The following is a 14775-nucleotide window of genomic DNA, read 5'->3' on the forward strand; positions in this document are numbered from 1 at the left end:
TATTTAACAAAATGGACCTGGAAATTGTGCTTATTTTTTAAATCCTCTGAGGCAGGAATTACAATTAGAATAATGTAGACAATATGAGCCCTTGTTATGGCATCCAGCTATTTGTGATTGGGGCGTATATTAATAGAATTAATTTGTGATTTTCTCCAGTTCCGAGATTGACAGGGATGCACAAGGCACCTAGGGTTAATGAATGGTTTCTCTAGCTTTCTATTTAAAGAGCTATTTCCAGCAAGCCTCTACAATTGCCAGATTGCTCAAATTGTCTCTGTCCAGCACAATTGAAGACATATTTTTTGAGATCTTACCCTTCACAAATGCGCACAATTTTTTTATGCAGTTGTTCGCCGTCAAACATGATGAAGAAAGCATTCATCTTCGTGTCTTCCTTCTGTAAAGTCATAGCAAGAGATGAATGGAGAACGTTTAAGAAAACATGTATGGGTAGATAGCCTTCCCTTAACCACCCATTCAGCTGACTCCTCTATGCATCAAAGAGTAAGAATCCAAATGTTGCATATGAAAATAGGAAACAAGGAATGGTTTCTTACCTGTAATCCTAGTTTTCTCTTATGGGACCCTCCACTGAAATCATGAACACTGCGTGTGGGGATCCCGCAGCACTTCTGTATAATACATATTCTTAAGTGTAGATGTTTGCCTTACTTCTGGAAGGTCAGGATTAGCACTTACATTTATTAAAACATTTTGAAGCTTATAAAAAAGGCTATTTTGGCCAATTACATGAATTTACATTTAAAAAAATGGTGCATATATAATTTAAAAAAAACAGGAAAATAATTGGTATAGGAAAGTGCCCCTTTTTCAATGGTTACCCCCCACTTTTTGCCTGACATCTGAGGCAACCTGACTTGATGTGCCCTGGGTCCCTACCAATCAGGTGTCCAGGGCCAGTGCTTTTTACCAAAACTATACCTATGGGGCCACAGGTAAGTTTCTTATCTTATCCTAATGGTAACTTATAAAGCGCATGGCCACCCAGAGGTTTCATGGCGCTGACTAGGCAGGAGTCACACCATGGGAAGTCACCCGAGAACTTGCTCCTATAACCAAGTTTTAAGCATTGTTCTGAACGTCAGGAGGTTATTACTCATCCGAATTGGCAGTGGCAGAGAGTTCCAGAATGATGGGGCGAGATGAGAAAACCTGCATCCCCCCCCCTGGCGCTTAAGCTTAAAAGTAGGAACAGACAAGAGCTGAAGATGAGCCGAGCAAAGGTTACGAGAGGGTGCGTGCCTGACTATTCTGCAGCTAATGAATTTTGGGCTGTTGCAGTGCAAAGCTTTAAAGATGATACACCCAGTCTTGAAAGCGATGCGTTGGGCCAGAGGAAGCCAATGGAGTTTATCCAGTATCGGTCTGGCAGATGACCATCTGGGTTGTTTATGAATTAGCCTGGCGACCTGATTTTAAACCAGTTGGAGACGCTTGAGTAGGCCCAGAGAGAGACCCAGGTAGATGGAATTTGAGAAATCTTGGCGTGACAGAACCAGAGCAATCACAACCTGTATTAAAGCAGAGTGAGTAAGCAAATGGGCAAATGTTCCTGATCCTCTGTAGCTGAAATAGACAGGAAGAAACCACTGTGCCCACTTGCACTCTGAGAAAAAAAGTCGACGTTAATAATGACCCCTAGGCTTTTTACCGACGGAGAAGGGGAGGGGCCCAGTTCTGCCGCCCAATAATGGGGTCCCCAAGCAAGTGCACTCTTCCCGGGCAGGATTATTTCAGTCTTTCCGGGGTTGAGTTTCAGATGGTTCTGTTCCATCCAGCTCTGAATATAGAACATGTTAGTTTGGAAGTTAAGTATGGAATCGGTGGAACTGTCCAGGGTAAAGACCAGCTGGAGGTCGTCCGCATAGTTAAAGGTGGTGACCATCATATTTTTTAGAGAGTGGATCAGGGGCCGAAGATACAGGTTGAAGAGAAGGGGCGACATGGAAGAACCCTGTGGGACTCAACATGAGGTTGCCAGTTTAGGAGCGGTGAACGGGGTGAGACGGACAGTTTGAGTTCTGCCCTCAAGGAAAGAACCAATCCAATTATGGGCGACGGCCAGGATGCCAACCTGTCTGACACGGTCCAACAGGATCTTATGGTCAACTGTGTCAAAGGCGGCCGACAAATCTAATAACACCAACACCTGGGCGACACCACTATGTGCATTGGCTCTCATGGTATCCACTAAAGTCAGGATTACCGCCTCAGTGGAGTGGCCGGCCTGAAGCCTGCCTGGTGCGGCTCTAGGTATACTGTTAGTTCTATAAAGTTAGATAGACATTTAGTCAAGTGTGCCTCCAAAATTTTAGACAGAAAGGGGAGGAGAGAAATGGGCCGAAAATTAGAAAGATTTGCAGGGTCAGCCCCAGGTTTTTTGAGTAGGGGGACACATTATGGCGTTCTTGAAAGCTGAAGGAACTCTACCCTGCGACAATGATTCGTTGAGGAGAGGTAACAGACTATGTGGTAAATGAGAGAGGACATCCCTCTCTTGTTAAAGGTACTATGGGTACCAAGGGCACTGTGACCATGGAAGGCCTCTAAGGTCTGCAGCACCTTATTGTTCCACCTTTAGGGATCCGGTACCTTAACACCCACACACTGCCATTGCTGCATGAGAAAAGTGAAGAGACAACATGGCACACCTCCTTGTGTGCCTTGCCTGCAACCCACTTCCTGAGGCCTAGGTAAGTCACCCCTCTAGCAGGGTGCACTAGCCTCCAGGTGACGTCACAGTGACATGAGCCCTGTGCCCCTACAGTGTCTAAATCCATTTTAGACACCGTAAGTGTAGTGTAGTCATAAAGAGTATATGGTCTGGGAGGTGGTCATTACGAACTCCACAGATCCATAATGGCTTTACTAAAAACTGGGAAGTTTGGTAGCAAACTTCTCAGCACAGTAAACCTTTACTGTAAAATGCACACAGATGGCATCTTAGAGATGGCCCATGAAAATCGACCGCCCTACTGTGGTTACTGCCATTTGCAACCGCCAGACAGGTTTCTGGACCCGTGGGGAGAGAGCCTCCACTCTCTGGGTCTAGAAAAAAAGTCCATTTTGGGCAGATGTGATGTACCTCCTCCCCCAGGATAGGATGGGTCCACGAAGGGGAAGCTTCAAAGGCCTGCCACCCTTATGAACTGTTCTTGCCTTTTTCTCTCCCGCCACTGGTTCTGCACCCACGTATGGAATCGGCGGGAAAACCAAGATAGGAAAGATGTGCCAACCTCACCCTCAGGTGCGGAAGGAGAGGTGAAGCACACATATCTGTCCCCTCCATCTAGAAGATGAGGGGACCCGACCAATCAGGAAGAGGCTTTTGCCCCCCACCCACTGGAGTGTGGCATAATAGAGGGTGTATCCATTCCAAGAAAGGGATCCATCGGTCCCAACCTGCACACCCCTTTAAACACCCCTAAATCTAGTATTTAGTGGCAACCCTGAACTTTGCCTCCTCAGAGTCAAGGAAGAAAGAAGAAGAAACAAAGGGATATGCTGACCCACAAAGAAGACACTTAATGCTTTGGTCCCCAGCCCTACCGGCCTGTCCCGATTCCAACCTGCCTACAGTGAAGAAACTGGTGTGTCTAGGAGGGCCCCCAGAGCCTGAATGACTCTGTCTCCTGTGAGCCCCGGATTTGTTCAACAACAAAGACTCCAAAACCAGAATCCAGATTCAGGTTTCATAGCTTGCAAGTCTGTCAGAAAGGAGGAGGGCATTTGGACCATCTCCTGTTGGTAGTCTTGTTGATACTGTGAGGGAGGGCCATACTGCTCAAATATCTCATATTCCCCTTCAGAATATGTGTCCTGGCATTTAACACGTAGCTTAGAAGGGCTATCAGCATACCCAAATGGTCCATCCTCCACTTCCGATTCCTCTTCTTCGAGGAGGAGTGCAGGAGGTAAAGGAGTCACCATCCTGGGGGAAGTCATCTCCGGTGTAATTCAAGGTTTTCTGAGCAAAATATAATTTGCAAACGACTAAGAAAGAATCGTTGACTAAGAAATAGGCGTTGTCGACGCAGCTGTCGTCGACGCAGTCGTCGTCATCATCGTCGACATCCCCGCAGTCATCGTCGTCGTCGTTGACGTAGTAGGCATCATCACACTCGTCGTCGACATCCTCGTCAATGGAGTCGATGACGGTGTCGTTGAAGAGTGAATATTTTTTGATGATTTTACCTCAGAAGTCAACAATGATGGCTTTTTGAAGGTCTTGGGAGCCGCAGGAAGAGTAGTTTGAGGAACAGAACTGGATTTCCTCTCAAGACTTAATTCTTTTGATAGTCCTTCCCTATCCTTTACACCTTGGTGAGGAGATTTGACAGGTCTAAGCCCTTTAGACCTATCAGATGTCTTTTTCAACGCCTTACCAGGGCGTTTCTCATAAGGTGAAGGAGAAGCTCTACCCCTTTTTACAGACCTTCTGGAGGGAGTCGCAGAAGATGCTTCGTCGCGGTCACTGGACACTGGCTCCTTTCTTGATTTTAGCTTCTGGAGCCAGGTCAAAAGACGCCCTTCACGGTCTCGCAGAGTCTTGGTAGAGAATGTGCGGCTTATCTTACAGTCTGCAGCCTTATGGTCTTGGTACAGACAGTAAATACAATCTTTGTGCTTGTCCTCAATATATAACCTCTTCTTAGCACAAGTAGCACATGCTTTAAAGAGGGCCTTCTTCTCCTTATTCGACATCCTGAAGAGTTGTTGAAGAAAAAACTGGTAAAGAGGTTGAAGAATTAAAATTGTAGGAAAAGACTGAGCAGAGCTCAGTGGAGACTGTGAGAAGTTGGCCTGACATGTAGTGCTCACTATTCTAGTGATCACTGTGTATCATTCCAAACGACCCTTATTGATGATTGGTTGTAAGTACGCGTTATCATAGAACAGCTATTAGGACTTGGTTCCGCAAGATGCAGACGGGCTCAGCTCATGCCAGAGCACCATCTCACATAATTCCAAGCACTCTGCCTTCAGGATTGTTAAGGCCTGCCATAGGAGTGACTGATAGGAATACATGTGTCCATTTTAGGGTTAGATATAGCTATACTATATCTATAGCAAAGGGCGATTACACCACTTTGCACCAGCTGTCGTGCAGCCAGTTGTGTCAGATTTAGATGGCCAGCCAGGGGTGGCATAATACATGCTGCAGCCCCTGGTAGGCCCTGGGTACACCTATGCCCTGAGTTACAGGGTCTGACAAGGTGGCCCAGGACCAATTGGTAAATGCACCTAAGGTACACGTCAATTTAGTGAGAGAACAGCAAGGCTGTGGGTCTGATTAGCAGGCCCACAGCCAGTGAAGTCGTAAACCAGTGAAGCAAAAAGCAAAAATCTGGGGTGATCACTGCCCCTCTGGCCTGGTTGCCCCCTCGCTCCTCTACGCTCCTGCTCCAGAGCTCCTTGCTGAGTGAGATCTTCACCGCCGCCGAGAGCCGCCGATAGCAGCGCCCCAGCCGCCGCAGGGCCGCCCGCTCAGCCTGATCCCGTTTTCCCGCTGCTTCCTGCCTGCGGCCCCGCCCCCTCGCCAGACGATTGGTGGATGCGACCCCGCCTCCCAGCTGACCCGCCCTCCCGGCTCCCTTCTAATGTCACCCCCTCATCGACCGCGCAGCGGACGCGCGCAGCCGGAGCACCGACAGGGCGCCGAAGGTGCGCCAAAGGTAAGCCCGTCTGCGCCCGTCCGCGCCTGGACCGCGCCCAGTGCCAGGACCCCTGGCCCCCGCAGACCCCAGCCCACCCGCCGGACCTACGACGCCACCGAACTCTATGCACTCAACGCCGGAAGAATCTCGGGGTGCTACCGAGCCACCACGAGACGCACCCACGGACCCTTCTGCTGCAACACCTGCAAGTTCACCTGCATACGGACCTGCACCCCTCCAGCAGTGCTCAAGACCTCGACGAGCAACAGCAGCAGCCACCTAAAGTGCATCCTGCTCAACACCCGCTCCGTCCACAGACACGCCGTCGAGCTCTGGAACCTGCTCGACACTACTTCACCAGACGTCGCCTTCCTCACGGAAACCTGGATGAACGCCTCTTCAGTGCCCGACATCGCCATTGCCATCCCAGACGGCTACAAGATCATCCGAAAGGACCGCATCAACCACACCGGAGGAGGCATCGCCATCGTCCACAGGAACACCATCCGCATCACGACCAACACCGACGACACCCTCGCAACCGCCAAGCACCTCCACTTTCAAGTCCACATCAACCCCAAGACCACCCTTTAAAGGCACCCTCATCTACAGACCCCCGGGACAACGCACACAATTCAGCGAAGACATCGCCGACTTCATCAGCCCGCACGCCCTCTGCTCCGATGACTACATCCTCCTAGGGGACCTCAACTTCCACCTGGAGAACAACAACGACCACAACACCACCACCCTGCTGGACAACCTCGCCAACCTGGGACTCAAGCAGCTGGTGACCACCCCCTACCACTACGCCGGACACACACTCAACCCCGTCTTCTCATCCAGCAAGGACATCGCCTTCAGCCACGCCACCGGACTCCACTGGACGGACCACAGCTGCGTCCACTTCAGCTTCGGAAGGACCACGTTCCACCACCACCAGCAACAGGTTGCACGCAGGAGCTGGAACAAGATCACAGCCGACCAGCTCACGACCTCCCTGAACATGAACCCTCCCACCAGCACAACGAACCCTAGCCAGGCGGCCACCAACCTCACGAAGTGGATCAGCGACTGCGCAGACGAGCTCGCCCCCCTGAGGACCCCGCCTTGCAGACCCGGTAGCAAGAAAGCCCCTATGGTTCACCGACGAACTCAAGAGCTCCAAGAAGAACTGCCGAGCCCTCGAGAGAACCTGGCGCAGAGACCCAACACCGGACAACATTACTGGCCTCAAGCTCGCCACCCGAAAACACTGTCGTAATTTGACAATGGCCGAGTTAGCGCTTAGCTGTGCTACACGTTTTCCCACTTAAATTGGCTATACATGAAAACGCCATTTTGTAGGTTACGGCGGCCATCTTAGATCATAAGCTACCTCGTGGCTAGCGTGCCCTTTAATCCGTTGTCCGTGCCACTGACCACTCGAGTTTGCCCAGCAACAGGCTATTTTTAGTACTGGTCAACCCGTACATGCGCAGTCCCAACTGACCAGTCGTCCCTCAGGAATGTGCCTCCAAACTGACCAGCGGGGTTGTAACCCTCCAATGAGCTGGCTGTGTTCCAAAAGATGACCTTATATGTACATAACGCTTTGTAACTTTGTGCCGCCTATCTTTTATTACCTGTAAAAATGTATAAAAGAGCAAGTCACACCGATGTTCGGTGTGATACTTCTTGCATTACCGAAGGGTGCTGTAGGAATGTACCACCACCCCATGGGGTCTTAATAAACTTGTTCTTTGAATTTTACAGTTTCCGTGCCAACAGTTCTTGAATGTAAGTGGGTTATCTATGGAGCATGTAGGCCTTGGGAACCCTAATACTACAAATTGGCGACCACGAAGGGACTCATCGGCGACTCGGATGCCCGAAGGAAAGGTCGTGACGAAGGATTGGAAACTCGCCATGGATGCGTACGCTGCCACCGAGTGACCCGAGTCTTGGCACCCGCGGTGTTTCTTCCTTTCCTTCCGATCTGACCTTCCAGGTGGCGCCGGTCTCCGACTGAGTTTTCGATCGTTTGTGTTGCTGGGAAAGTGCCGTTTGGCTGATTCGATTACAAGACCTTGGCAGTTGGAATCTGGACATTTGAGAGTTTGGGTAAGATTTGTGATCGGTAAGGTAGTCTTCGGACGCTTACTGAAGTTCTATGATTTGTGATCGGTAAGGTAGTCTTCGGACGCTTGCCGGAGTTCTATGATCTATGATTTGATTTGAGTTAGCTAACGTTTGTGAATTTGTGACCTTTGAATCTATATGTGTAGTGCACTTCACATAGGCAGGCATGTAGAGATGTTTCTCTAACTTTGTTTCTTTCCTTTGAGCGGCACATTTGTGTGAAGTACTGTAAGTGCCATTTAATACGGTGTCACGCTTTCGTGATAGCTTTTGAACATGCCTGTTTTAAGCACACTCCAAGGGATGTGCTGTCTTGGAAATGGTACCACAATTAGGTTAGCGGAAGCACAGCCGGCTCCCCCAGAAGGAACACCAAACCGTGATATGTACATTAAATTTGGCCTTCCCCCTATAATGTACAGTAAATTATGGAATAAGTATACGAAATCTGATCCTGAATTGCAATGGCCTCTACATGGGTCGTTCGATTTACGAAAAGTACAGTTTGTGGAGCAATGTTTGTTTCAACGCAGGTCTAGACAAAATATGTTTGATTGTGTGCGAATGTGGGAGAAAGCGGTGCGTGAGCAAATGAAACGTGAGGTTGCCTTGGCGGACAAAGAGCAGCGCAAGGCTGCTCGGGATAAGGCTTTACAGCTTGAGGAGAAGGAGGCGCAGGAGAAGAAAGAGAGGGAGGAACGGGAACGTAAATTGCAAACGACTGGTCAATTTCCTATTCGTCGACCGCTTTATCCTGTCCTTAATAATGAAATTGATGATTTTTCGTTGCTAGATCGGTCACCGCCTCCGTACGTTTTGCCTACGGCTCCAGCTGCTGATTCGGAGGATGATGGACAGGATAAGCCGGAAAAGAAGGGTGTATCTGCTCTCAGGTTTTCTGCGGAGAGATCCGCACATTTACGTAGTTGGGCTCGTAAAGTGAATACGAATTTTGTTTCTCAGTCTGAAGTTGTTACGGAAAGGGGTAGTTGGACGGATCAAGAATTATTGTATTTTCTAGCTAGTTTGGCAGATGAAGTTGTTACCGCATATCGTCAACTTTCAGATACGTTAGAACATAAAGAAGTGTCAGTTCACCGTGAGAATCTGGATAAAGGTTTGTTTGATCTTGCAGATGTTGATACCTTTTACAAGCAACTAATCCGGCTGCGAGATGAGACTACCAGATTGCGGAACGAGCGGAAAAAGAATAAGGAGTCCGAGCCGGAGCTTAATGTCCAGTCTAAGGAGTGTTCTCTCATGGGTTCAGAAAAGAGTTCTGCGCTGCATGTCATGCCTATGTGTGAAGCCGCACCTTTGTATGTTCCACCAAAAGGAGCAGGTACAGATGATGATAAATTGTCAAAGGATGCGAAGGGATATTTTATATATAACTGGGTATATACGCCTTGGAACAGAGCAGATGTTATGGCATTGAAAAATTCTTTACCTGATCTTCGTAAAAATCCAGCGGCATTCTATGAAGGGGTGGAAGGGGCTATTTCATCTTGTGTGATGACTCTTGTTGACATAGATCTGTTTTTTGGGTTAATTCTTCCACCTGACATGTGGAGACAGATTCGTAAAAATAATGATGAAACGATACTTGGGGGGACTTGGAAAGAAATAACGGCAGCCGATTTAGATAGGGAACCGGCATGTAAGCCCTGTCAATTGATTTTAGAACTCCCGGCGGCTATTTTGATTAAATTAAAAACGCTCGTGCCTTCTAAAAAGATCGAATGGACTATGTTAGCTTCATGCAAACAAAAGCCAGATGAAACGGTTTCAGATTTCTTTACACGCTTTGAAGAGGCGTTTCATGATTACAGTGGCCAATCTTTAACAGAGGATACGGGTAGGCATTTGTTTGTCGATGAGTATGTAGCTAATCTCCTACCGGAGATTGCAAAGCGATTGAAATCGAGTGAAAGTTCCTGGGCCACGGCGACCCCTGCGTCTTTGTTAACTATGGCTCAGTATTATGAGCGGCAGGAGTTGGAGGCTAAAGAAAGTATTGATAAAAAAGCGAAAGAATTGAAAACGAAGGTGATGTTAGCACAGGTTCGTGGAACACAGGGTAGAGGGTCTGATAGAGGTAGACGGGGTGGAGGTACTGCGTCGTATGGTCGTACGGATATAGCGGAGGATCAATGTGCTTACTGTAAGGAGTTTGGGCATTGGGCTGATGATTGTCCGGTACTGCGTGAACAGCGTAGTCAGCGTGGTCGAGGAGGTGGAAGGTCGAGAGGAGGTTATTCGGGAGCAAGGGGTAGTGGAGGTGATCGTAGCAGGTTTGAAGAGAGGGGCCGTGGCCAGGATGAACGTAATACGTTTGACAGACGAAACCAATATCAGATATCAGAGGGTGAGAATGTGGAGCACCAGGATTATGTGCATGCATAGGACTGCGTAAGATGGGGTACGGAATCAATTGAAGTGCCAGTAGATCAGAAGGGTCCATATGTAACAGCGGGTATTCTGGGTTCTACTGATCAATTCCTAGTCGACACAGGGGCTACTCGTAGCGCTTTGTCAAAAAACTTGGTTCCGAGGGCTCCCCTGTCTGGCGAAATGATAACATGCGTAGGGTTTGATGGCACACCCTCCCCTAGCCCATTGTCAAAACCCCTTGCACTTTGTCTTGACAAATGTTTTAGTTTTGGTAAATTTTTGTTATCACCCCATACCCCAGATAATATTCTGGGTATTGACTTGCTTAAGTATTTCCGAGCGACGATACGGTGTGCTCCTGAGGGAGTGCGGGTTATCCTCAATGATAATTATCCTGACTCAGATAGGTTTTGCACTATATTGGACATTCCAGCTTTGGCCTCTCTCCCGCACACGTTATGGGCGACCTCAGATACGGATGTGGGAGAGATGCGTATTCCACCTATTCACATTACTGTTAAGGAGGGGGCCCCTCTGCCACGGGTGCCACAGTATAAGATTTCGAGGGAAGGTGAAACTGCCCTGACACATATTGTTCAGGATTTGATCACTGCAGGAGTGGTGGAGGAGGTTCCTTACAATGTTTGTAACAGCCCTATTCTTCCGATCCTTAAAAGAAATACTGACGACAAAGTCTATCGGTTTATTATTGACTTGAGAGAGATTAACAAAATTGTCATTCCCCAATACCCGGTGGTGTCCGATATTACGACCTTGCTTACACTGGTGCCACCAACGGCCACGACCTTTAGTGTAATTTATTTGAAAAACGCATTCTTTTCCATCCCTGTCCATCCTGATAGCAGATATTTGTTTGGCTTCACGTTAAATAATAAATCGTATAGATTTTGTCGTGTTCCCCAAGGTTACACCGAGAGCCCGAGTATCTACAGCCAGGCTCTGAAAAGACAGCTTGATTCCTTTGAGTTACAGTCTGGGGTTGTCCTTATCCAGTACGTGGATGACCTTCTGCTTGCTGCAGGTTCTTATGCACAGTGTGAGGAGAGTACGATTGCGTTGCTTTCTTTTCTGGCTCAGAATAATCACAAGGTTTCTAAGAAAAAGCTTCAATACTGTAGACCCAAGGTGACTTACCTCGGTCATCTTTTGTCTAAGGAGGGGCGTGCATTAACATCAGATCGAATTCAGGCGATTTTAGACACACCAGTCCCCCGCACTCAGAGAGATGTACGTGCCTTCATAGGATTAACGTCCTTTTGTAGACAATGGAGCATGGGGTTTTCACACATTATAAAACCTTTGTTAGCATTACTGTCCAAAACTACACCAATGCCCCTTGAATGGACAGATGAATGTCAAAATGCTTTTGAACAATTGAGACAGGCCCTCTGCTCTGCCCCCGTATTAGGTACACCAGATTACACGAAAGTTTTCACATTGTACGTGCACGAGAAAGATGGGTGCGCGTTGTCAGTGTTAGTGCAGACACACGGGGATAAGCAGAGGCCATGTGCGTATTTCTCTGCCATTCTTGATCCTGTAGCACGAGGGTTGCCTGGGTGTTTTCGAGCAGTTGCAGCAACAGCAGTAGCTATACGACAGAGTGAGGGGATAGTGTTATCGCACAAATTGTTGGTGCTAGTTCCCCATGCAGTAGATGCCCTGTTAAACCAAACAAAGACCCAATATCTCACGAGTGCACGTTTGACGGGATATGAGCTTACACTTTTGGCGCCACATATCACACTGAAAAGGTGCGCTACCCTGAACCCTGCCACTTTATTGCCCTATCCGGTCGAGGAGGGTCAGGAAGAAAAACATCATGATTGTGTTTTCCTGACTGAGGAACAGACAAAGGGTCGTGTCGACTTACAGGATATGCCACTTCCAGATGTGGATGGGGAACTGTGGGTTGATCGATCGTGTTTGAGGCTGCCAGATGGTACGACCTCCGCAGCATATGCGATCACGACACTTAAGACAGTGGTAGAAACAGCTAGAATACCACAGAAATCGGCCCAGGCAGCAGAGTTGGTAGCCTTGACAAGAGCCTGCGAATTGAGTGCTGGCCTATGTGTGAACATCTACACAGACAGCCGGTACGCCTTTGGAGTAGCGCATGACTTCGGGCTACTCTGGAAAGAACGTGGGTTTTTGACTTCTCATGGAGTTCACATTATGCACGGAGAACTAGTGCGTGATCTCTTAAACGCGTTGCTTTGTCCAAAGAAAGTGGCGATAATAAAATGTAGCGCCCACAAAAAGATCACTGATAAAGTGGGTCAGGGAAATGCCTTCGCAGATAGCATAGCGAGGCAAACGGCTATGTCTCGGACTGACTCCCCCATGTATGTGACACAATCACAGGCTGAGCGATGGAGCGATGCTAGAGCAGAAATCTTAGATATTCAGAAATCAGCTACTGAATCAGAACTTGCGGCATGGGCAGCAGATGGGGTGCTAGATGATGAAGGTTGTTGGAGAAGCAAGGATATGGAAAAGTGGAAATTGCCTGCAGCTTACTTACAGGCGATGGTCCAGATGACACATGGGTTGGCGCATGTGGGAGCCCTTGCAATCACTGGACTGTTAACACGAGTCTGGGAGCATCCCGAGTTTGCTAATACTGCCAAGAGAGTAGTGCAGACCTGCCTAGTATGTTTGCAACACAATCCCGGAAAGGGGACCCATACTCCGAAAGGAGGGTTCGTTCCACCTTCTGCACCATTCGAGGTACTCCAAATGGATTATATCCAGCTTGAGCGTTGCAACAATATGAAGTACGTCCTCGTGGTGGTGTGTGCCTTTAGCAAATGGGTTGAGGCCTTCCCCACGAAAGACAATACAGCCCTAACAACGGCTAAGGTGTTGCTTAAGGAATTCTTTCCTCGCTTTGGAGTTTGCAAATTTTTGTGGAGCGATAATGGGCCCCATTTTGTTGGGAAGATTGTGGAGTATGTGCTGAAAGGGTTAGGGATTCAGCAGAAGTTCCATGCTGTGTTCCACCCTCAGTCGGCAGGTCTGGTTGAGCGGTATAATGCTACGTTGAAACTTAAATTGGCTAAGATCGTGGCATCCACGTCATTGAAGTGGCCGGATGCCTTACCGCTAGCATTACTCTCTCTTAGATCAGTACCCCACTCCCGAACTGGCCTCACACCATACGAGGTGGTGTTCGGAAGGCCGATGAACATTTGGGGAGTGCCCAAGCCGCGATTGATACATGATGTGCCTTGTATAATGATGAATGATTATTTGGCACGATTAACAAATGATTTGCTTTCTATCCATCAACAGGTTCGAGAAGCGCTCCCTGACAACTCTACTGGAGAGGGCCATGATCTTCGCCCTGGTGATCATGTTATGATCAGATCGTTTGAGAGGGCGAGCAGCTTGGAACCGAGGTGGCGAGGCCCTGAGCAGGTCCTTCTGGCAACCCGGACAGCAGTACGAGTGACCAATAGGAAGCGGTGGGTGCACTCAACTCACTGCCGACGTGTCTCTCCTGATCTGGTGAATCCTGCTGTGCTGACTGACTATAAGGAGATTCTGGATAAAGAAAAGAGCCCAGCTGTGACATCGGCCGAAGTTGAGGGAGCCTTCCCGGACCATACTGTTTCTGGACGAGAGCGTTACAATTTGCGCCCACGATAAAGAAGATTTCTTTTTTTTTTTTTTTTCAAGACTGGTTGGTTACCGCTCTGGGGTTTGTGAAACGGAAACCGGGAATTCCAAGGGGGGGGGATCAGTTCTGCCCAGTGTAGCGACACCCGTCTTGGCCCGGAGAAGAAAACAATGGCTACCTCGGAGCTCAGCACCGTATTTTTCTTTTTTTAGGCATATGCATATGTGTATTGAGACTTTGTGAACTTTGTGAACTATTTGAGAACTTTTGAACTATGGCGTCGTCTGCAGTACGAGATAAAAGAATACTTGGTGCCATCCTTTTCGTCTTGACAATTGTGGTAATAGCGGTGATAGCTTGGGTAGTTGAACTTGTGGTACCTGCACGTGAACATTTGCTGCCGACTACCCCGGCTCCGTCTGAACATTTTCACTTCACTTTGCCCTACCATGAAGAACGACACCGACAGACTTATTTGAACAATAGCTTTATTCAGATCCTACACCATACGCATAATATGACAAATACGTCTAACTGTTGGGTGTGTGGGATGTTGCCTGGGCATCAGAAAAAGGGGGGTACACCACTCATTCCACTCCCGTTTTCACATAATGGATCCTGCAATGCCTGGTACACCCTTTTATTCACTTTGAGATGGCCAACGAAAGGGGGTGTACTTTTCAGCTTGAATAAAATCTGCTACCATGACCGGGATGGGTATCCACGAGCTGAGGGTACTCGATTTGAATGGGAGGAGTACCGCCCCGACAATGTGTCTGCCCCACGTGTTTACAGTAATCAGCGGAATATCAACGTATCCAGTTCGCACGTCATTAATGTTATTGCTACAAAAGCGGATTTGTGTATACGCAATAAAGGTACAATTTCAGTGGGGAAAAGTGAATGCAACACCACACTCACATTTGACAGTCC

General features: G+C 48.2%; 1 protein-coding gene across 1 annotated transcript in view; it reads right to left on the minus strand.

The window, feature by feature from the left end:
- LOC147734664 (uncharacterized) overlaps positions 1–14775 on the minus strand; it is a 5992067-nt gene that overhangs the window by 4904957 nt on the left and 1072335 nt on the right. The window contains exon 8 of the mRNA XM_086952471.1: positions 318–400. Within this exon, the coding sequence (XP_086808597.1) occupies positions 318–400 (83 nt within the window). The remainder of the gene's footprint in view (positions 1–317; positions 401–14775) is intronic.

The sequence above is a fragment of the Lissotriton vulgaris genome, chromosome 1_2, assembly GCF_964263255.1.
Source record: "Lissotriton vulgaris chromosome 1_2, aLisVul1.2, whole genome shotgun sequence".
In the NCBI taxonomy this organism is placed as follows: domain Eukaryota; kingdom Metazoa; phylum Chordata; class Amphibia; order Caudata; family Salamandridae; genus Lissotriton; species Lissotriton vulgaris.